This window comes from Thalassophryne amazonica, chromosome 18, assembly GCF_902500255.1.
Source record: "Thalassophryne amazonica chromosome 18, fThaAma1.1, whole genome shotgun sequence".
NCBI lineage: Eukaryota > Metazoa > Chordata > Actinopteri > Batrachoidiformes > Batrachoididae > Thalassophryne > Thalassophryne amazonica.
Window position 1 is genome coordinate 21,626,883 of NC_047120.1, and position 23,410 is coordinate 21,650,292.

At 43.2% G+C, this 23,410-nt stretch overlaps 1 protein-coding gene across 1 annotated transcript in view; it reads left to right on the forward strand.

Moving 5' to 3' along the window:
• The first annotated feature begins 1,438 nt into the window (after positions 1-1,438).
• The window catches only part of LOC117530546 (protein NLRC3-like), a 29,854-nt gene continuing 7,882 nt past the window's right edge, over positions 1,439-23,410 (forward strand). The window contains exons 1-4 of the mRNA XM_034193441.1: positions 1,439-2,440; positions 13,440-13,461; positions 13,680-13,684; positions 16,643-16,662. Coding sequence (XP_034049332.1) covers positions 1,454-2,440; positions 13,440-13,461; positions 13,680-13,684; positions 16,643-16,662 — 1,034 coding nt within the window. The 5' untranslated portion in view covers positions 1,439-1,453. The remainder of the gene's footprint in view (positions 2,441-13,439; positions 13,462-13,679; positions 13,685-16,642; positions 16,663-23,410) is intronic.

Here is a 23,410-nt window from a genome sequence, read left to right on the forward strand (position 1 = left end):
GGTCAAACTGATGTCTGCATTTTGGGAAAGATGGCCACCATTTCCTTCTTTTCTGAATTCAAATAAAGGAAATGACATGTTATCCAAATCTAGTGAGAGAAAATATACTAAAAACGAAACAAGATGAAATCGGAACTGTGTGAGAGAAAAGTAATGTAAGGAAAATAAAAGCAAGAAGATGAATTCCTAAGACACTGTGCTTGTGGTGAAATTAGGTTTACATTATGTGGTGTAGAGGAAGTAATAGTTAACCGGCAAATTTACTTTTGCATTTGTGCTCAATGTTCACCCACGAATGTCACACAACCGTGCACGTGTTTTGTTGTAGTGGTATAAAGGAGGATTTTCTTAAAAAGAAGACCTGAATGTTCAGCTAAAATTTGCCAGAAGGTACATATGAGATGCAACCCTAGATTTGATGTTTTGGTGAAAGAAAATCCTCCTCTATACCACTTCATAATGAAGCTGTATAACTGGGGATACAAAAGCCAAAACTGTCTTGGTGGGTTTCCTCACTCTTCTACTTCTTGCACAGTCAGTTTTTAAGAACTATCTACCCCATACAGATTTACCATAGAGTGCTATCGGGTCTGGTTAACAGAAATGGCTGGGCATAAATGCAGGGCTCAAAGAGCTCTGTGTGTAAAAACAGTTTACTGAAGCAGTAAATGGGGTCCGGTACACAAAAAGCAGTCTAACAAGAGCAAAAGTACATGGAACATCAGGCTTAGGCATGGTCGGTAATACAGGCAGGTGGTCAAAACATACAAGAGGTAAGCAGGCCAAGAATACACAAAACAGAGCTGGAGAGAAGGCACAAGGCGCATCCATCTGGTGAGGAGCAGAGCAAACAGTGGTGCTTATATACATCCAGGTGTTGAGCTGCAAATTGAGAACAGGTGAGTATGAAAAGCACCAGAATGAGGGTGTTGCCAGAGAGAGTGAAGCACCCACCACCAAGAACCAGGAGACAGACATGAGAGACAGGGACAGACAAACCAAAGCAGGAAAAACCCAACAAGAGACTAAACATACAGGAAACGTAACAGAACCATGACAATATAAACCAAAGCAGGAAAACAAACATGGCAAAAACTCACATCCTGACAGTACAACCCCCCCCTCCCCCCTTTAAGGAGCAGCAGGATTGGCAGCATGAAAATCACAGATGAGACTGGGGTCCAGGATGAAGTGGGAGGGAATCCACAACTGCTGCTCTGGGCCGAACCCCTCCCAATCAACCAAGTACTGAAACCTGCGGCCCCTACATCATGTGGCAAGGATCCCCTGCCCAGAACCCCCCCATGCACCAGGCGGGAGGTGGGGGAATGGCCAGAGGGCACAAAGAACTAGATCTAAATTGATTAACATGACAAACATGGAAAGTGGGGTGTATACGCATAGACCTGGGTAACTGGGTAACCAGACAAATCATCTCCCACATGAAGCCCACATGAAGAAATCACGAAGCCTCCACATCATGTGTCACATCCCAGTCTTCTGTTGGATTACGGCTACAGTTCTGGAGGATGTGTTGGACACCAGAGACAACCCAGAGCTGCCAGAAGCCCTGACTGAGATGTACTTCCTACCTTCCGATCTATACTTCCTGGTGGTTCAGTGCAAAGTGAAGCAGGTCAAGTATGATGGAGGAGCTGAGACAGATCCACTGTGGAATCCAGAGGACAGGAAGATGATTGTGTCTCTGGGGAAACTGGCTTTTGAGCAGCTGCAGAAAGGGAAGCTGATCTTCTATGAAGAGGATCTGACAGAGTGTGGCATCAATAGCAGAGCAGCCACAGTGTACTCAGGAGTCTTCACACAGATCTTTAAAGAGGAGAGAGGACTCTACCAGGACAAGGTCTTCTGCTTCATTCATCTGAGTGTTCAGGAGTTTTTGGCTGGTCTTTATGTCCATCTGAACTTCATCCAGTCTGGAGGCAATCTGCTGTCCAAAAAACAAACCACATCCAGAATGTCGGAGACATCTGAAGATAAACCTAAACTAATGCATCTCCATCAGACTGCTGTGGATGAGGCCTTACAGAGTCCAAATGGACACCTGGACTTGTTCCTGCGCTTCCGTCTGGGTCTTTCCCTGCAGACCAATCAGACTCTCCTACGAGGCCTGATGACACAGATGGACAGAATCTCAAAGACTAATCAGGAAACAGTCAAGTACATTAAGAAGAAGCTCAATAAGAATCTGTCTGCAGAGAGAAACATTAATCTGATCCACTGTCTGAATGAACTGAAGGATCGTTCTCTACTGGATCAGATCCAGCACCTCCTGAACTCTGGAAGTCTCTCTGAACGTGGTCTGTCTGGTTCTGACTTATCAGCTTTGGCCTTCATCTTACTGTCCTCAGATCAACATCTGGATGTGTATGACCTGAAGAAATATAAACCTTCACACAAGGCTCTTCTGCTGCTGCTGCCAGTGATCAAATAATCTAAAAAAGCTTTGTAAGGATAAAAACACTTTGACATTTGAACTCTGGGTGTAACAGATCACAGAACTCAGGGTTCAAATCAAGATTTAAAGTCACAGTTCAGATCATTTTCAGATCACACACACACAAAAAAACTAACTTAAAAGTAAATGGGCACTAAGCTTTTTAAGATTTAAGGTTTAAAAATATTTTCTTTGTCACCATTATAATTTTATTTTTTAGTCTATAAAGTTTTTAAAGTTATAACTTCAGTAAGAAGGCGTATGATCAGGTACCCCGGGTGATACTGTGGGAGGTGCTGTGGGTGTATGGAGTGAGGGGGTCCCTTCTCAGGGCCATCCAAGCTCTGTACTCACAAAGTGAGAGCTGTTTCTGGGTTCTCAGCAGTAAGTAGGACTCATTTCTGATGGGGATTGGTATCCACCAGGGCTGCACCTTGTTACCAATCCTGTTTGTGATATTCATGGACAAGATACCAAGGTATAGTTGGGGGAGGAGGGTCTCCAGTTTGGTGGACTCAGGATCTCATCACTGCTTTTTGCCGATGATGTGGTCCTGTTGCCTTCATTGACCTGTGACCTCCAACACTCACTGGGTTGGTTCAGAGGTGAGTGTGGAACAGCGGGATGTGGATCAGCACCCCTAAATCTGAGGCCATGGCTCTCAGCAGGAAACTGATGGACTTCCTACTCTGGGTAGGGAATGAGGTCTTTCCCCAAGAAGGAGTTCAAGTACCTCGGGGTCTTGTTCAGGAGTGAGGGAACAATGGAGCATGAGATTGGCCAAAAAATCGGCACAGCAGGGGTGGTATTGCATTCACTCTACCATACTGCTGTGATGAAAAGGGAGCTAAGCCAAAAGGTGAAGCTCTCGATCTACTGGTCAATCTTCATTCCTACTCTCACCTATGGTCATGAGTGTCTATCAGTGCCGTAACGACACCGGGCGCAGACGAAAGAGTTTTATAAACATATTTTTTAAACTTTTCTTTCAAAGTCTGCTCTGAGTGTCTCTGTGGCTGTCCTTCCTGTGGTTAAACTAAAAACACAGCTGCAGACCCACATCACATTAACAATAAACACTAATGCTTTGTTTTTTCCCCCAAAATACACCTAAAATCTCTTTCTGCAGGCCGCATGATATAAAAAAAAAAAAAAAAAAATCCTTCTTACCTCTCAATCAGGTTGCACTTTTCACATAAATACACAACTTCTTGATTGTTTCTGCTCAGAGACTGTAAACCAGGGGTGCACCCCCACAACACCCCTTGATTAAAAGTCAACTTTTGAAGACATCTTTCATAATATTACTACGTTAATAATAATGATGATGATCATTTTAACAACTAAAATGCTTAAATCAGTATTTCTCTGAGCCTAAGTTTCACTATAGTTCTGGACTAAGTTTAACTGATGAGCCATTGAAAAATAAGCTTCCTTAATTTAACTTGTGAAGCAATATCTTTTTACAATGTAATGTCTAAGCTCTGCATTACTGGGTCTGTTTGGGGTTCTAGCTTTAAAATCAGGTCAGTTAGGATGAGGGAAGAACAAAACTTTGAAATGAATTATGGCTCTTGTGATTAGTAATCTTATCAAACAAACATGTAGGTTGTGATTTCAGTTTTGGATAAAGGCAAAGAAAAAGGTGAAAATGTGCAAAAGAAAATACAAATACACACATTAAGCAGAACAACTAAATTGGGGGGATCAGGGTGACAAAATAATATAAAAAACCCTCCAGAATGCATTCCTGGACATCAAGTATCCAAACTTTTATCAAACTTTTATGGGGGTCTTCAGCATCCCTCAGACCCCCTATTGACAAAGGTCTACTTTTGCCAAAAACAGACCCCCCCCCCCCCCCCCCCCCCCCACACACACACAATTTCAGTTCCTGGTTACAGACCTCAGATTTTAATTGGTGTTGAATGAAGTAAAAGTTGTAGAAAATATGTCCCCCTTAAAATGTGTTTATCCTGAAGTATTTAAATAATGTTGAGGTTAATGTCTTTCTATAATATGATGCTGCATTAGAAAAGAGCAGCAATAGTTAGTGAATGAAATATAATCTTGTTCAGCTAGAGAAAAATTTGCTGTTTTCTGAACTGTCTACACCTTGTTTTACTTTAAGCGGTAGGACACAAACGGAAAAGAGTTTCTATTACAAGGTAGATGTGAACAGATTATGATTCGACCATGAAAAATAGGCGAATCATAATAGTCAATTACTAGTCTCTAGTCCCCTCCCCTCTCGGGGTAATGAACAGGCATTTAGCAGGCTGACATTGTTAAATAGGTGGCTGGCACAGTTTTGTAGACAGCAAGGCTTTAGTTTTATTGATAACTGGCCTTCGTTCTGGGACTGCCGTGGCTTGCTGATGCTGGATAGTTTCACCATACTGGGGAAGGCACCGCCATCTTGTCTGCAAACATAGATAGAGCTCTACAGGGAGGGTAACAGTAGGGTTTTACAGCATTCCACAGAGCAGGTGATTAGAGACCCTGCAAGGTTTGACAAATGTGGATGTGGAATCCATTAGCTTAGCGGGGAAATTAGTGCAGAAAATCCACTATGGTGATAGTGCAGTTTATCTGCCAGCAAGGGAAATTCAACAAGTTGAGACTGTGGCCTGCTTCCATAGACATGGCCATAAAAATCATAGAGGGATATGCTTTGCAAACATAATATCCATTACTACATTGGATGATGGTGAAATTGAGGATGGCCCACTGGCTGTTCCAGCAATATCAAAGATTTTGTGTCTGCTACCTACAACTCTTGTGGAATGTCTCAAACCTGAACCTACTTCCAGGCATCTTATACATGCTGCTCTGGAACCACCCCTAAATCCAAACAGTCCGACTTTCAACCCCACTGAGGTCCTTAGTCTGGATCTCACTAACACAAGATCACTATCCTCCAAATCATTGATGATTAATGATCTAATTATGGATCATCACTTAGATATGATTGGGTTATGTGAAATCTGGCTTAAACCTACAGTTGTCCTCCCCTTAAATGAGGCCTGCCCACCGGCACACACATTTAGTCACTTCCCTCGTGATGTAAAGCAAGGCAGGGGTGTTGCTCTTATTTATAAATCTATGTTTAACTTATGAGTTGTTGGGGGTCACAAATATAACTCATGTGAGCATCTGATTCTCTGCTCTGCCCACAATGCTACGCATTGCCAAAGTCAGAAGAATAAAAATCAACCGTGTTATTTTGTCACTGTGTATAGGCCCCTGGCCCGTACTCTGAAATCTTAGATGAATTTGGTGCAGTCATCTCTAACTTGTCAAGTAGTGCAGATAACATTCTAATTATTGGTGACTTTAACGTTCATATAAATATGCCTTCGGATCCCCTCTGCAAATCATTTATGGAAATTGCGATCCATTAGGATTTCAGCAATGCATTCAGGACTCGACGCACATTAGGGGAACACACTGGACATGATTGCGCCACCTTTGTTCAATTCAATTCAAGTTTATTATACAGTAACTGTAAAATATTAACAAGCATATACCACTTAGCAAGTGTTGAAAGCCAGGAAATGGAGATGAGTTTTCAGTCTGGACTTAAACTGTCCTACAGACTCTGAGGACCTGACAGACAGTGGAAGATTGTTCCAGAGTTGTGGCACTGCCACAGAGAAGGCTCTATCACCTCTGGATTTAAGCCTGGCTTTAGGAACAACCAGGAGAAGCTGGTCAGCTGACCTCAGAGCCCTATGTGGAGTGTATGGCTGCAAGAGCTCACTCAGATACCTTGGGCCTATAGAGTGCAGGCACTTAAAAACGATCAGCAAAACTTTAAATTTAACATGAAAACCGACAGGGAGCCAGTGTAAGGTGCAGAGCACAGGGGTGATGTGGTCATGCTTTTTTTGTTTTAGTCAAAAGGCGGGCTGCAGCATTTTGTACACTCTGCAGGCGCTGTAGGGGGTGCTGGTCCAGCCCAATGTAAAGAGCATTACAATAATCCAGATGCGACGTTATAAATGCATGGACTGCTCTTTCAAAATCAACTTGAGTAAAATGAGATTTAATTTTGGAAAGAATCCTCAGCTGAAAGAAGCTGGCCCTGATGACAGAGCTGATGTGCTTATCAAATCTGAACACTGGGTCAACTATCACCCCTAGATTTTTTACAAAAGGGCGGCAAAAAGTGGACAGTGGACCAATATGTCTTGTCCTTGTAGAGGGTTACTTTGCCCAAACACTAAAATCTCAGTTTTATTGTTAAGATTCAGAAAGTTAGTTCTCATCCAGACTTGTACATCATTCAGACAGTCCTGTAGTATTTTTACAGCAGCCTGGTTATCACAGGAAGTTACAGGAAAGTAAATCTGAATGTCGTCTGCAAAACAATGAAAACAGACTTTGTGCTTTTTAAAAACAGACCCAAGAGGGTTCATGTACAAAGCAAAAAGAAGTGGTGCTAAAACTGAGCCCTGGGGCACGCCATATTTAAGAGGAGACACAGAGGAAGAGTACTGCCCTACATTAACAGAAAAACTTCTGTTGGAAAGATAGGGCCGAAACTAATTTAGCACTGAAAACTTAATACCTATGTGAGTCTCGAGGCGAGTCACAAGGACACTATGGTCCACTGTGTCAAAGGCTGCAGACAAATCTAAAAGCAGAAGAACAGCAGAATTCCCTGCATCAACAGTTAAAAGAAGGTCATTAAAAACATTTAATTTAACTTAATTTAAAACCAGATTGAAACTTCTCACCTATTTCATTAAGATCCAGATACATCTGCAATTGATTATAGACAACTTTCTCTAAGACTTAGACACAAATGGCAATTTAGAGATCAGTCTATAGTTGGACAACACATCTGGGTCAAGATTACTCTTTTTGATGAGCGGCTGGACTACAGCATGTGTGAGAGCTGACGGAAAACAGCCACTTGAGAGAAGCATTCACAAGTTCAGCAATGTATGGACCAATACACTTAAACATCTTTAAACAAATTACCTCGAACAATGTCCAAAGTGCAGGAAGAAGACTTAAGCTGATTAACAATTTTAGTCAGCCCACAAATAGATATAGGATTAAAACGGTCAAAAACAGCATGACACACGGATGGATCTACTGACTCCACCTCAGACACAGGAGATGATCTAAGATCAGAGATTTTATCTCTGAAATAAGAGAAAGTCTTCACAAAGGCTGGCCGAGGGCAGCGCGATATTGCTAGCACGAGGATTAATGGGCGAATTCAGTGTTAAAAAGCACCTGAGGTTTATGACAGTTTGAGGACACAAGATCTGACATGAATCTACTTTTAGCGGCTTTAACTGCTCTCTGATACTCAGTCAGTCTGTCCCTCAGTATTTGCAAGGAAACATGAAGATGATCCATTGTCGCTCAGCGCGCCTGACTTTGCGAGTGTGCTCGTTGCCACTGCGTCCAAAGCCTTTGTGCACGCACCATTAAAATAAGAAAGGAGTTCATCAGGAGTTGCGTTTTCTGAGTCATTTCTATATGGTTCATGAAAAGTGTCAGAAAACAGGGCGTTTGACTCAGTATTGAATGTGCGCACCCGGCGCGCCGTGGCGCACGGACTGACCACACTCCGAGACAATGTTAAGGAGAATAAAACAGCAAAGTGATCAGAGAAGTGGGTTTCACAAATCTCAGTTACATTAGGATTAAGACCGAAAGAGAGCACAATGTACAACATATGCCCCTTCTCGTGCGTACATCTTGACACAGACTGAGTCAAATTAAAAGTCAATCAAATTTAAGAAGGCTTTAACCATCGGCTTGGATTCGTAACAGACGTGGATATTAAAATCCCCAACAGTCAGAAAGTGATCGTAATTTAATGATAAGCTGGCCACAAAGTCTGTAAAGTCCTGAATGAAGTCTTTATTTGGCTTTGGAGTGTGATACACCAGCGTGCACAGGACTGGAATATCAAAGCTTATCACCAAAGTCTGAAGTTCAAAGCTGGGGAATGGATCTGCTGGTACCTGCCGATAGGTGTAGCTTTCTTTAGTAGCTAGCCCACCGCCTCTGCCAGTCATCTGAGGCATATTAAGATAAAGGCATGCAGGGGGTAAAAGCTCAGAGAAAGGTGAAGACTCATCGACTTGGAGCCAGGTCTCTGTGAGCAGCATTATATCCAGTTTGTGTGATGTGACGAATTCATTCAATAAAAGCTCTGTGAGGAGCTGCGACACAGCGGCCGGAGGGAGCCAAAATCCACACCGCGGTGCTTTGCCAGGTGTTTGACTCAAGGTGCTGCAAGTGGCTGATGATGCAGGCCGGTGTCCAAATGCGCATGGAACACAGGCTAGATCCATCATAATCCATACGATCTTCTAGGTACTGGGAATTCAGGAGTCCCGAAGAGAGGGACAATTCCACAGTTGGACCTCCAGTGAGCTTTAATTTTTCAATGACACTTCTGCGTTTACTGCGCTTTCTGGGCCGATTCCCCCACATGAAGTCAGGTGAGCGCAGCAGTTAAGCAGGTACAGAACTAAAGGAAGGGGGGAGTCTGGATGCTTGATCCCCAAAATTGTTACTTAAAACCAGCTCGTGAGAGAGTATGAGATCAATGAGTGCCTGGCGATCATACACTAGCAATCCAGTGATGCTTTGGCACAAAATAAATGACAGTACAGCATTAAAAACAGATGACGCAGAGCAGGTAGACAGATGCCGGTACACGCTGGTGCCATCTTGCTTAGTACCTTTGTTAAAACCACGCCCCCCCAAAACACAGTCACCTTGGTTCAATGATGACTTGCGTGACCTGAAGCATAAGGCTAGAGGTCTAAAACAGACATGGCGTAGTTCAAAATCAGAAGTATTCCACCTTGCGTGGCATGATGCTATCTTAGACTATAAGCATGCACTACTGGCTACAAAGCAGACCTGTTACTCTGATTTGAGCAACAAAAACAAGCATCACTCAGAGTTCTTGTTCGACGCGGTGGCAACACTTATTCATCAACCACCTGTAGTTGGCTTTCCTATTACAGCACTGTGGTTTGTACAATAACACTACCTCTAACATAAAATTGACGTACAATTTGGGGTTCCACAGGGGTCTGTCTTAGGCCCCCTGGTTTTCTCCCTTTATATAGCACCCCTTGAGCATATATTGTGGTGTTTTGGCATTAAATTTCACTGCTATGCTGATGATACTCAGTTATAAATGCCGATAACTGCTGGTAATCTCATCCACATCAAATCTTTAGAAGATTGCCTTGCATCAGTCACAAGCTGGATGTCTAGCAACTTCCACTTTTAACCTTTGATAAGACTGAAATGAAGGCCCTTGGTCCAGTGAGACATCAGCATCAATTTGACCAGTTAACGCTTAGCCTAGGCTCCTGAGTCATACATCACACTACAAAGTGACAATCCTTGGGGTAATTTTTGATCCTATGTTGTCCTTTGATCTACACATTACAAATATTATGAGGACTGCGTTCTTCCACCTGCGAAATATAGCAAAGATTTGTCCCATCCTGTCTACGGTTGATGCTGAGACCCTGATTCATGCGTTTGTCTCTTCTAGATTGGACTACTGCAATGTTCCATTTTCTGGTTTACCGCAGTCCAGCATTAGGGCTTTCCAATTAGTTCAAAATTCTGCTGTCAGACTTTTGACACAAAGCAGAAGGTTTGATCACATTACACCCATTTTGGCATCTCTTCACTGGCTTCCTGTTCCAGTGAGATCAGATTTTAAGGTTCTGCTACCAGCCTATAAAACTGTTCACGGACTGGCACCTCCCCACCTAGCTGACCTAATTAAACCCTACGTACTGGCCCGGGCTTTGTGTTCTTAGGGTGCAGGAACACTTTGTGTCCCTAGGGTGAATAAAAAGTCTGCGGGTCACAAAGCTTTCTCTTATCGTGCCCCTGTTCTGTGGAATCTCCCTGTGTCAATAAAAAAAACTGTAGAAACTTTCAAATCCAGACGTAAGACGCACTTATTTTCTCTTTTGTATGGCATACTGGCATAGTGTAGGACTAGGCTTTTTACTCTTTTAATTCATTTTATTAGGTAACAGAGCGTGCCGCGGCCTCAACTTTATCTACATTCTGGATCTTTTATTGAAGCTTATATAGGGCTAGTGACCGGGATCGCCTTAGTATTTCTTTTGTTTTTCCTGTTGCTTAATTCTGACAAATTACACTGTATTTGTTGTCTTTCTGATGCCTGATTTTTTTTTTTTTCTTTTCTCTCTGTTTGAGGTGTGGCTCCATCCAGAGATGGGTGTGGTATCTGTTCCAGAAACCCTCCTGTCCTGTGCACTGGCAACATTTCCTGTATATTTGTTTTGTAATTTGTGTCAGTAGCATGGCCCAAGCAGAGGGTCACCCCTTTGAGTCTGGTCTGCTTGAGGTTTCTTAGTCAGAGGGAGTTTTTTCCTTACCACTTTTGCCTGTGTGCTTACTCTGGGGGTTAGTAAGGTTCAACCTTACTTGTGCGAAATGCCTTGAGGCAACATTGTTGTGGTTTGGCGCTATATGAATGAAAATAAATTGAAATTGAAAAAACAATGTCAAATTTTGTTTCTCTTAAAACCATGTCACTGGCTGGTCACTGGTTGGTAATCCAGCATAGTGAAAATGTTCCAAAGTGGCTGCATTTTTGTGTAAAGCAAAAATGAAAAATAAACTTATAATATAATGTTTGGTTTTGAAGATTGGTGGGTGAACTCATAACTTTAAAGAACAATCAAAACAAGAGCCCCAGTGTTTAAAGATTAGGGCCCGAGTAGTACAAAGTACTATGATGATGACTGTGGCGGCGTGCCGACTATCGACCCTTTGCCATGAAATTATGTTCTTCATTTTTATGGCTTTCATTTTGTCATGTCATCATGAAAATTGATAAACAGGTCAAGCATGACAACCTCTTATACGTCATAGGGGCGCCGTCCATGTTTGGTGCAAAATGCCTCTATAGCGCCCCCTTGCAAATTTCAAAAACCCCTCCCTATAGGTTTTTTTGTTGTTGTTGATTTGCAGTAGAGAGATGAAAATTGTTACACGTGTAATTGCATAGATGTACAAAAAAGTCTCTTGCACCATTGGTCTACTCCAAACAGGAAGTCGGCCATTTTTAATTGTTGTATCATTTTGACGTGATTTCCACACATTGTATTTGAACTAACTCCTCCTAGGGATTTTGTCCAATTCACTTCAAATTTCTTTCAGATCATCCTGAGACTATACTGATCAAACTTTATCAATAGCTTTTTCCTATGTCAAAGGGTGTGGCCACAATGATGCCACCATTTTGACCCTTCGCCATGGAACATCAAGTCATGATAACTCCGTCATGCTTTGTCTGATTTACTTGAAACTTCACATGTATGATGAGGGTCGGCCCCTGAACAGAATTCGTGTTGGCCCGGGGAGGCGGTGGCATGGACACGAGTCCCTATATATGACTGCTTGCAGTCCTAGTTTGAAACACATCATCACTGCTCATGTTACATTAAATTGCAACATGAGCAGTGATGATGAATAAAATTTGACAACATCATAAAAAAAGGAAATTGAAATAAAAAACAGACCTGAGTTTATAACTTCAAGTTCTTTTTCAATATGAGGATGTCTCCATTATCTGGTTAGAAGGTAAAAATCAGAATACTAACTTTATTTCTGTCTCTCTATCAGGATAAACACCACTCAGAAACAGTGGTGAACAGCCTTTTTGTGCTGAGGACGTCACGGCACACACTCACTGATATGAACCTTCTCAGTGAAATTAGAGCTCACATTCCATCCTCATCTCCCTGATGTTTCAGTGTTTTTGTTGTGTTCGGAGCTTCACAGTCTGTCTGCTGACCACAAGGGAGCAGACTGTCTGCTTTGAACTCGCTCCTTTCACGTGAACACAAAAATGCTTTTTCACTTTGATTTCACTGAAACTCTGCATCAATTTATTCAGTTATTCCTTTAAAAACAATTTACAATTCATCCGTGAGCTGAACAGTTGCGGGGGGCTCACCTGTTCCATCCCTAATTTGAACAGAGACTTAATTTGTCTGATTTTAAAGTGAAAATCTTTCTTGTTTATAATCGTGTCTGCAGGTTATCTGACTGTAATCTGTCAGAGAGAAGCTGTGAAGTTCTGTCTTCAGTTCTCAGCTCTCAGTCCTCCAGTCTGACAGAACTGGACCTGATGTTGTGTGGGCCACCAGAAGAGGAGGTACTGCTGGCCCACCACCAGAGGGCGCCCTGCCTGAAGTGCGGGCTTCAGGCATGAGAGGGCGCTGCCGCCACGGACACAGCCGGGGGTGACAGCTGTCACCCATCTACACTACATCATCTCACTCCATAAAGACCACCGGACGTCATCTCCACCTCGTTGCCGAGATATCATCTACCTGTGAAGGTAATATTCTCTGCTGTATCTAAAACTGTCATAGTCTGAACTCTTTTTGCAGCCGCTTTCCTGTGGTGTGCCTTATCTGCTGGATTGGCGTTTGGTGTGAACAGCGACGGCTTCGCTTCACACCCAAACCAGATAAGTGGTGTAACAGGAGCTGCACGAGTGTGTGATTAGAGGTGGAGGTGACTTTCCACCTTCTGACTGTTTTTGTTACTGGGTGTGCACACACCCACATCTCACTGTTTGTGCTCCTCACCAACAGTACCAGATCCGACAGTCGGGGACGGTGATCACCTGGGAATTCGGGACTTGGCGGCTCCAGTATTCACCAGGTTCTGTGGCGGTGGAAATCGTGTGGTCCCGGCTCTTCTCAGGACAGACGTCTTCTATCCTCGAGCCTGCCCACACGTCACCTTGGTGTATTGACTGCTATCAGATTCTGTGATTGGCTGTATAATCGTTGTGCACATTCACAACATTAAATTGTTACCTTTTTGGCTCATCTATTGACCGTTCATTTGCGCCCCCTGTTGTGGGTCCGTGTCACTACACTTTCCCCAACACCTGATTCACAACCGGCTGCAGGATTCAGGAGTGAAGCTGCTGTCTGCTGGACTGGAGAGTCTCAGGTCAGGATTTAGTTTCTGCTTCAAACGGTTCAAAATGTCTCTGAATTCTAAACTGTTTCATCACATTCAGTTTCACATCAACTCTCAGATATGTCGTCTGAACCAGAACTAAAGTATTTCAGTCTCTGCTGACAACATGGCAGGGTGGTGCAGCGGGCATCACTTTTCTCACACCAAGAAGGTCTTAGGTTCAATTACCACCAAAGGCCAGGTCCAGTCTGTGTGGAGTTTTAACCTGAGACAGTTGCTCTTTGAGCTATTGAAGCTCCTCCTCCATACTAGCCGCAGGTACACACACCAGAACCTTTAAGCAAGGGAAAAAACTTGATTTTTACTAACCTTGAGTTTTGGGTTCTAAAAAAAGGAATGCCGTACGAATGCACGAACCTAGTGTGGCAGAGCAGTTTTAATTAATGGAACAGAAGGATATAATTTAATTTTAGGAATAGACACCAACAACACCACGCGGGGAGACGGCCCCAGGACCATTCAGATTTACAGTAAATTATCCCAAAAAGGCCACACTAGGTTCGTGAAATGAAGAGATGTGTATTATCAAAATGTAGTTTTATTGTTTACAATTTAAAATAAATCTCCAATTAGTTAAAATATGTTCACAACATTACAAAATACAGTTCATCAATTACACATTCCATAGTTAACATTTCATTGCACCCTTTTCAAACAGCTCTTATATTGCACTTGTAAACAGTTCTTACATTACACTTCCCAACAGTTTCAATATTCCACTTTTCCCAATCAGGTTAAATGGTTCACTTTTAACCAAGTTTTATGTGAACTGGGCACGAGGGCTCAACCTGAGCACAAATATAGAAAGGAAAAAAGAAATTAATAAAACAAAACCAAGGCTGCAAACCAGCCTCAGCGTGTGCAAGAGCTGCACCAGTAGAGGGCGCAACACTTCTCGGAAGCAATGTGCACACAGTATTGGACACCAAACAAACTAGTGTAGACAAAACAATGGACCCTTGAAGGAAGTGGCAGCTCAAGGCCCTGTCACACCTTGATGATTTAGCCAGCATATATGCCGACCGTATTAAAAAACGCTGGCATAAGTCCAATAAGTTAAGGGTAAGTTTTATAAGTTAAGAGCAAGTTGACACGTTCAAGCTTGTTGAAACACGCTGACGCTTGCTGATCTACATCCTGATAAGCTGAGCTCCTCAAAAAATTTTGGGTATGCTGAAAATTTTCAACGACTGCCAGCGTGTGACTCACACGTCCCGCTGGACATAAGTTGTAGGTAAGCTATGTGATTGTTGTAGATGTTTCTTTTAATTTACTCATCCGTCCATTAATGCTGTCTACTGATTGGCTGAAAGCTGCGGTCCGTATGCAGAACTAATGTTTCATTCACAAACGGAGTAAATCTGGCCTGTTCATGTCAGTCCAGTTCACTATCACAGATGGACATGAATCCACATAAAGCTCCTGATTTTTTAAAATGACCTTGAAAAATCCTTTAATGGCTGGAAATGCAGCGTTTTAAAGCAAGTCCCTCTGTGGGTTTTCCTGCTGCAGGTGCATTTCTCATGCTGGTGCTGTGCTCTGAACACAGAGAAGTGCTGTGATGATTTAACCCCTTAAGCCCTAGAGCCTATTTCACCAAAATCACATACCCATACATTATGATTTATCTCTCATCTTGTACAAGGTCAAAAAATGCAAAAGTTTGGATAAGCTAAACGACAGGTCCTAGGGGATGTTGTGGATGCAAAAAAAAATTGAAAGTAAATAATACTTGGTAGGAGTAAATGAGGTTTTTTCTCAAACAATGAATTCCGATTTATGTCTATTTGCTTGGCGTTTCAGATGTGGTTAGTTGATATGTGATTGTAGTGGATACTTTTGTAGAGGAGACTTTGCTTGACATTTTGATGTATAATAAGTGTATGTTGGTGTCAGCATTGGTTAGTTATGAGTGTTCAAATGTTTCAAAATAGGGCAAGTCCCCAAATTTGGGGACTCTAGGGTTTAAGAGGATAAACTAAAGCGCCGTCACTGTGGAGAGATCATCAGATGACCTGATCGATCAATCAGGGTGATCACGCCTGATTAATGCGCTGTTTAAACATTTAAAGTGCTGTGGCTGTCGGTGATCATCACACCGACAGATTACACCAACAGATCAGCACTTCATTCAGATCACACCTGATCGCGGTCGACTGGCGCTTTAAAACTTTAAATTATCACACTGTTTCATTTTTCAGGTCTGTGATGACCTGATCAGGTGTGATCAGGAACCAGCGGCTCAGTGCTTTAAAAGAGTCACAGCCCTCCATTCATTCACGGCAGCATTTCCCCCAGCCAGTCCACTCATCAGCATTCTGTACACAATGAAAATGGTCCACCAAGATAAAAAATGAAAATAAAAAATAAAGTAGTGTTTTATTACTCTGTTTCTGATGCACACCACATGGTACAGTACCGACCAGAACCGCTGGGTTGAAACAGGGGTGTCGGCAGACGCTGGATAATCGCCAAGGTGCGACAGCTGCATCAGCCGTGTTTCTTTGTGCCTACCTGTGGAGGCGTGCACGGTCGCAGACAGCAGGAGGTGGGGGAGTATTGCAAAGGAATTCACAGCAGCAGATTCCTGCAACAACCCAGGCTCTAAAGTGAGTTTTAACATCAGCCATGGCACAGCGCGTAAAAACAAGCGAGAACAATGAACGGACTTACCACGGTATTGAACCCTGAGCCGACGGCACGTGCCCACCAGCACGTAATGCGACCAAACAGGAAGGACACGCAAACACAGACCAACCTGCTCCCTGAACCCGAGACAAACATGATTAAATAACACAACAACATCAAACAAGACCAACAAAGAGCACAAGACTGACCTGGAAAAACTGACTGAAATGCGCAGCCTAGAGTGTAGAACTTGCCCCCAAACCAAGTCACGCAGGAGTGCACGGCACGCCGCCACCACCACCACCATGAATCTCACTCCAGGTGGTGTGTGTGTGCACGCACACTGTGCACGCTCTGAACTTTCAAGGCCATGTTGGCACCACCCACCATTACCTTAAAGGTACACCATGCACCAACATGTCACATTCAGTCTGGACTTGAAGGTCTCTACAGAATCTGACTGTTTTATTGATGCAGGGAGATCATTCCACAAATCAGGTGCATGATAAGAGAAAGCTCTGTAACCTGCAGACTTTTTATTCAACCTAGGGACACAAAGTAGTCCTGCACCCTGAGAAGGTAGAGCCCGGGCTGGTACGTAGGGTTTAATTAGGTCAACTACAACCCCTGGCAAAAATTATGGAATCACCGGCCTCGGAGGATGTTCATTCAGTTGTTTAATTTTGTAGAAAAAAAGCAGATCACAGACATGACACAAAACTAAAGTCATTTCAAATGGCAACTTTCTGGCTTTAAGAAACACTATAAGAAATCAAGAAAAAAAGATTGTGGCAGTCAGTAACGGTTACTTTTTTAGACCAAGCAGAGGAAAAAAATATGGAATCACTCAATTCTGAGGAAAAAATTATGGAATCACCCTGTAAATTTTCATCCCCAAAACTAACACCTGCATCATATCAGATCTGCTCGTTAGTCTGCATCTAAAAAGGAGTGAACACACCTTGGAGAGCTGTTGCACCAAGTGGACTGACATGAATCATGGCTCCAACACGAGAGATGTCAATTGAAACAAAGGAGAGGATTATCAAACTCTTAAAAGAGAGTAAATCATCACGCAATGTTGCAAAAGATGTTGGTTGTTCACAGTCAGCTGTGTCTAAACTCTGGACCAAATACAAACAACATGGGAAGGTTGTTAAAGGCAAACATACTGGTAGACCAAGGAAGACATTAAAGCGTCAAGACAGAAAACTTAAAGCAATATGTCTCAAAAATCGAAAATGCACAACAAAACAAATGAGGAACAAATGGGAGGAAACTGGAGTCAACTTCTGTGACCGAACTGTAAGAAACCGCCTAAAAGGAAATGGGATTTACATACAGAAAAGCTAAATGAAAGGCATCATTAACACCTAAACAGAAAAAAACAAGGTTACAATGGGCTAAGGAAAAGCAATTGTGGACTGTGGATGACTGGATGAAAGTCATATTCAGTGATGAATCTCGAATCTGCATTGGGCAAGGTGATGATGCTGGAACTTTTGTTTGGTGCCTTTCCAATGAGATTTATAAAGATGACTGCCTGAAGAGAACATGTAAATTTCCACAGTCATTGATGATATGGGGCTGCATGTCAGGTAAAGGCACTGGGGAGATGGCTGTCATTACATCATCAATAAATGCACAAGTTTATGTTGATATTTTGGACAATTGAAAGGATGTTTGGGGATGATGAAATCATTTTTCAAGATGATAATGCATCTTGCCATAGAGCAAAAACTGCAAAAACATTCCTTGCAAAAAGACACATGGGGTCAGTGTCAATGAGCAGATCTGATTTGATGCAGGTGTTAATTTGGGGGATGAAAATTTACAGGGTGATTTACTCTCTTTTAAGAGTTTGATAATCCTCTCCTTTGTTTCAATTGACATCTCTCGTGTTGGAGCCATGATTCATGTCAGTCCACTTGGTGCAACAGCTCTCCAAGGTGTGATCACTCCTTTTTAGATGCAGACTAACGAGCAGATCTGATATGATGCAGGTGTTAGTTTTGGGGATGAAAATTTACAGGGTGATTCCATAATTTTTTCCTCAGAATTGAGTGATTCCATATTTTTTTCCTCTGCTTGGTCCAAAAAAGTAACCGTTACTGACTGCCACAATCTTTTTTTCTTGATTTCTTATAGTGTTTCTTAAAGCCAGAAAGTTGCCATTTGAAATGATTTTAGTTTTGTGTCATGTCTGTGATCTGCTTTTTTTCTACAAAATTAAACAACTGAATGAACATCCTCTGAGGCCAGTGATTCCATAATTTTTGCCAGGGGTTGTAAGTAGGAAGGTGCCAGTCCGAGAACAGTTTTATAAGTTAGTAGCAGAACCTTAAAATCTTATCTCACAGGGACTGGAAGCCAGTGAAGAGATGTCAAAATGGGTGTAATGTGGTCAAACGTTCTGCTTTGTGTCAAAAGTGTGGCAGCAGAATTTTGAACCAATTGGAGAGCCCTAATGCTGGACTGCGGTAAACCAGAAAATGGAACACTGCAGTAGTCCAATTTAGAAGAGATAAATGCATGAATCAGGGTCTCAGCATCAGCCATAGACAGGATGAGACGAATTTTCGCTACATTTCGCAGGTGGAAGAAAGCAGTCCTCATAATAGCTCTAATGTGGAGCTCAAAGGACAACGTAGGATCAAAAATTATTCCCCATTTTGTCAGTGTGATGTATGACAGATGTCCCTAGGTTAAGCATTGGCTGGTCAAATTGATGCAGATGTCTCACTGGACCAAGAACCATCATTTCAGTCTTATCAGAGTTTAAAAGTAGGAAATTACTTGACATCCAGCTTTTCACTGATGCAAGGCAAACTTCTACCCAGCTGACAATTTGATGTTGCCGGAACATTGCACAGAAGCTGCAATGATGTTGTAGCAACATGAATTTGTAGACTCCCCACAATGTTGTCAGCAACGTTGCTGACAACATTATAGCAATGTTGTGGGCAGTCTACATATTCACGTTGCTACGTTGTCAGCAACCTTCCAGCAACGTTGCATTTATGTTGTGTGTTACCTTGGTAAGGATTTTATGTGGATGGGATTACCAGCAGCAGTTATCAGCATGTATAACTGAGTATCATCACCATAGCAATGAAAGGTGCCGCAATATGCGCCCAAGGGGTGCTATATAAAGGGAGAAAAGCAGGAAGGCTAAGACGGACCCCAGTGGAACCCCAAATTTCATGTCACTAATGTTAGCGGTAGTGTTATTGTATAAAACACAGTGAGAAAGACTGGTCAGGTATGATGTCAACCATGCAAGGGAATTCCCAGTAATGATTTTCCAGCCTATCAAGTAGAATATGATGATCCACAGTTATCAAAAGCAGCACTAAGTTCTAACAGCACCAGAACTGTAATGGTGTCCATTGCAAGCAGAAGATGATTCACCACTTTCATGAGACCTGTCTCTGTGGAATGGTATTTTCTGAAAGCAGACTGCAGTGGCTCAAAAAGATTATTCTCAGTAAGGTGGTCCACGAGCTGCTGTGAAACCACCTTTTCCAGAAATTTAGAGTATAATGATAGATTTGATATCGACCTGCAATTTTTCAATATACTAGAGTCAAGATTAGATTTCTTAAGCAATGGTTTAATCACTGCAGATTTTAAACATTTAGGAACAGATCCAGAGGTTAATGAAAGATTAATAATTTCCAGCACAGTCAGCCCAACAGTGGGCCACAGGTCCTTAAACAGTTTTGTTGGCATGGGATCAAATAAGCAAGTTGTGCTTTTTGTAGACTTTATGAGTTTTGTCAGCAGGCCCAGTGAGATACTATCAAATTCTGTTAATCTGGGTAAAACCTCAGTGATGGCACCCACCTCAATAGCAGGGTGTCGTGGCTGGGTTAAGGCATGCTGGGATATGTTTAACCTAATGTCATCTATTTTCTTCTCAAAGTAATCCAAGAAATCTTATGCTGTAAAATTAGAGCAACTTGCAGGTGGTTGTCCATGTATAAGTGTTGCCACCGTGTCGAACAAGAATTTTGAGTTATGCTTGTTTTTGTTGATTAAATTAGAGTAATAGGTCCGCTTTGTAGCCAGTAGTGCATGCTTATAGTCTAAGATAGCATCACGCCAGGTGAGGTGGTATACTTCTAATTTTGAACTATGCTATTTCCGTTCTAGACCATTGGCCTTATGCTTGAGGTCATGCAAGTAATCATTGAACCAAGGTGACTGTGTTTTGGGGGGTTGTGGTTTTAATATAGGTGGTGCAATCATGTCAAGTGTAGTTTTGAGCGCTGATTTTTAAACTGTCCACAAGACTGTTTACTGATTAGGCATTTTCCAAATGTGAAGCTAAGATATCAGGCAGCTTAGCTTTGAGCTCAGTTGTAGTGAATGAATTGATGCATCACTGCAGTGATAAATAAGGTTATTGTTCCACTAAACATGGCAGCAAAACTGTAAACCTAATAAGTGAGTGATTAGAGACCACCAATGCAAGAGGTATGATGTCAATATTTGTGACAGCAATACCATGTATGAGAATCAATTCCAGGGTATCTCCATGAATGTGCGTCGACTCCTGAATGCATTGCTGGAATCCTAATACATCCACAATTTCCATAAATGACTTGCCGAGGGGATCAGAGGGCTTATTTATATGAATGTTGAAGTCACCAATAATCAGAATGTTATCTGCACTAGCTGACAAGTTAGAGATGAACTCACCAAATTCATCTAAGAATTCAGAGTATGGACCAGGGGGCCTACAGTATATGCAGTATAGTGACAAAGTAATATGGCTGATTTTTATTCTTCTGACCTTGGCAATACGTAGCATTGTGGGCAGAGCAGAGAATCAGATGTTCAAATGAGTTATATTTGTGACCCCCAACAGCTAATAAACTAAACCTAGATTTATAAATAAGAGCAATGCCCCCACCTTGTTTTGTATCACGAGGGACGTGACTAAATGTGTATGCTAATGGGCCGGCCTCATTTAAGGGGAGGACAGCTGTAGGTTTCAGCCAGGTTACAAATAACCCAATCATATCTAAGGAATGATCTATAATTAGATCATTAATCAGCAATGATTTTATCAGGTTTGACGGGCTGGACACAAATGCAGGACGCAGTGGAGATGTTTACTCTGTAAACAGGCTGGGGTCGGTACACAGATAAGAAGTCCAAAAAGAGCAACAGTAACAAATACATCAGGCTAGGCGTGGTCGAGGTACACAGGCAGGTAGTCAAAAAACACTATGAGGCAAACGAAGCAAGGCAAGGAAATACACGAACAGAGCTGGAAAGAGGCACAAGGCGCTACAATCTGGCGAGGGAGTAAGGCACAATGGAGAGCTTAAATACACCCAGGTGATGAGGTGCAGATAGAGAACAGGTGTGCGTGGAACACACCAGAAGGAGGGCGTGGCCAGACAGAGGGAAACACCCACCACCAAGAGCCAGCAGAGACAGACAGGAAAGACAGACCCAAACAGAACAAAAACCCCACAACAGAATAAACAAAAGTAACTGAAGAACACAGAGCCAAGAAATAAAAGCTGGCAAGACCCAAATCCTGACAGTACCCCCCCTCAAAGGCCGGCCCCCGACGGCCCAGGTGCGGCAGGGTGAGAGGCATGAAAATCCCTAATGAGAGAGGGGTCCAGGACAAAGCGGGAGGGAATCCAGGACCGCTCCTTGGGGCCGTACCCCTCCCAGTCCACCAAATACTGAAACCCGCGGCCCCTCCGACGCGAAGCCAGAAGCCGACGCACAGACCGCCCCCCCCCCCCACGAACCGGGCGGTAGGCGGGGGAACAGCCGGAGGGCACAAAGGGCTGGACCTAAAGGGTTTGACATGACTGACATGAAAGGTGGGGTGAACATGCATAGAACCAGGTAAACGAAGACGGACAGAAACAGGGTTATTGACCTTGGACACGGGGAAGGGACCAACGTACCTGGGAGCCAGTTTCCGAGGAACACCCCGTAGCTGCAAATGCTGGGTGGAGAGCCAGACCTTCTGACCAGGTGTGTAGACGGGAGCCGAGGACCGTTTGCAGTCTGCGGCAGCTTTGTATTGTGCCGAGGAACGGCATAGGGCACGACGTGCCTGCTCCCAAGTTCGTTGGCACCTGACAATCAGACTTAGGGCAGACGGGACCGGGGACCGAAGGGTGGAGGAAGAAAACAAAGAGAGAGGATGACCAAACACCACATGAAAAGGGTAGAAACCAGAAGAAGCAGAGGGCAGACTGTTTTGAGCTAACTCGATCCAAGGCAGTTGGGATGACCAGGTAGAGGGATGCTGAGAACACAAAATTCGAAGACCCTTTTCCAATTCCTGATTAAATCTTTCAGTCTGACCGTTTGCTTGGGGATGATAGCCGGACGTGAGACTGGAGGTGGCCCCGAGTAAGCGACAGAACTCCCTCCAGAACCTGGACACAAACTGCGGGCCCCGGTCAGAGACAATATCCTGGGGAAAACCATGGAGACGAAATACATGAGTTAACATAATTTCAGCAGTTCCTTTGGCAGTAGGCAAACTGGGCAATGACACATCTTGGATAATCTGTCTACAACAGGCAAAATCACAGTGTTGCTGCGTGAGGGGGGGAAGACCAGATACAAAGTCCATTCTGATGTGAGTCCAAGGCTGTTTGGGAACGGGAAGAGGTAGTAACGAGCCCGCAGGTGGGCGTGATGAGGACTTATGCATAGCACATGTTTGACAGGCATTTACATATTCCGTAACATCTGCAACCATATGCGGCCACCAAAGACGTTGTTGCACGACGTGAACCGTCTTTTTGATTCCAGGGTGACACGAAAACCAGCTATTGTGAGCCCACTTGATAACCCCCCCCCCCCCCCCCCCCGAGGGTGTCAGGTACAAATAACTTGTCCGGAGGACAATTAGAAGGCACGCAAACGTTGCGGAGGGCTTCCTTTACCCGTGATTCCACTCCCACGTAATGGCCGAGATAAAACATGATGCTGGGAGAATATTGCTGGGGTCAGAAGGTGTATCGGCTTTATCGTATTGCCTGGACAAGGCATCAGGCTTCCCGTTTTTCCAAACTGGGTCGGTACGAGATAACAAAGTTGAATCGACTAAAAAAGATTGCCCACCGGGCCTGACGAACATTTAAGCGCTTCACAGTGCGAAGATAAGTGAGGTTTTTATGATCTGTGTACACTAGAAATGGCAATTGTGTCCCCTCAAGCCAGTGACGCCATTCCTCCAAGGCCACTTTTACCACCAGCAGTTCGCGGTCGCCGATGGAGTAATTTTGTTCTGCC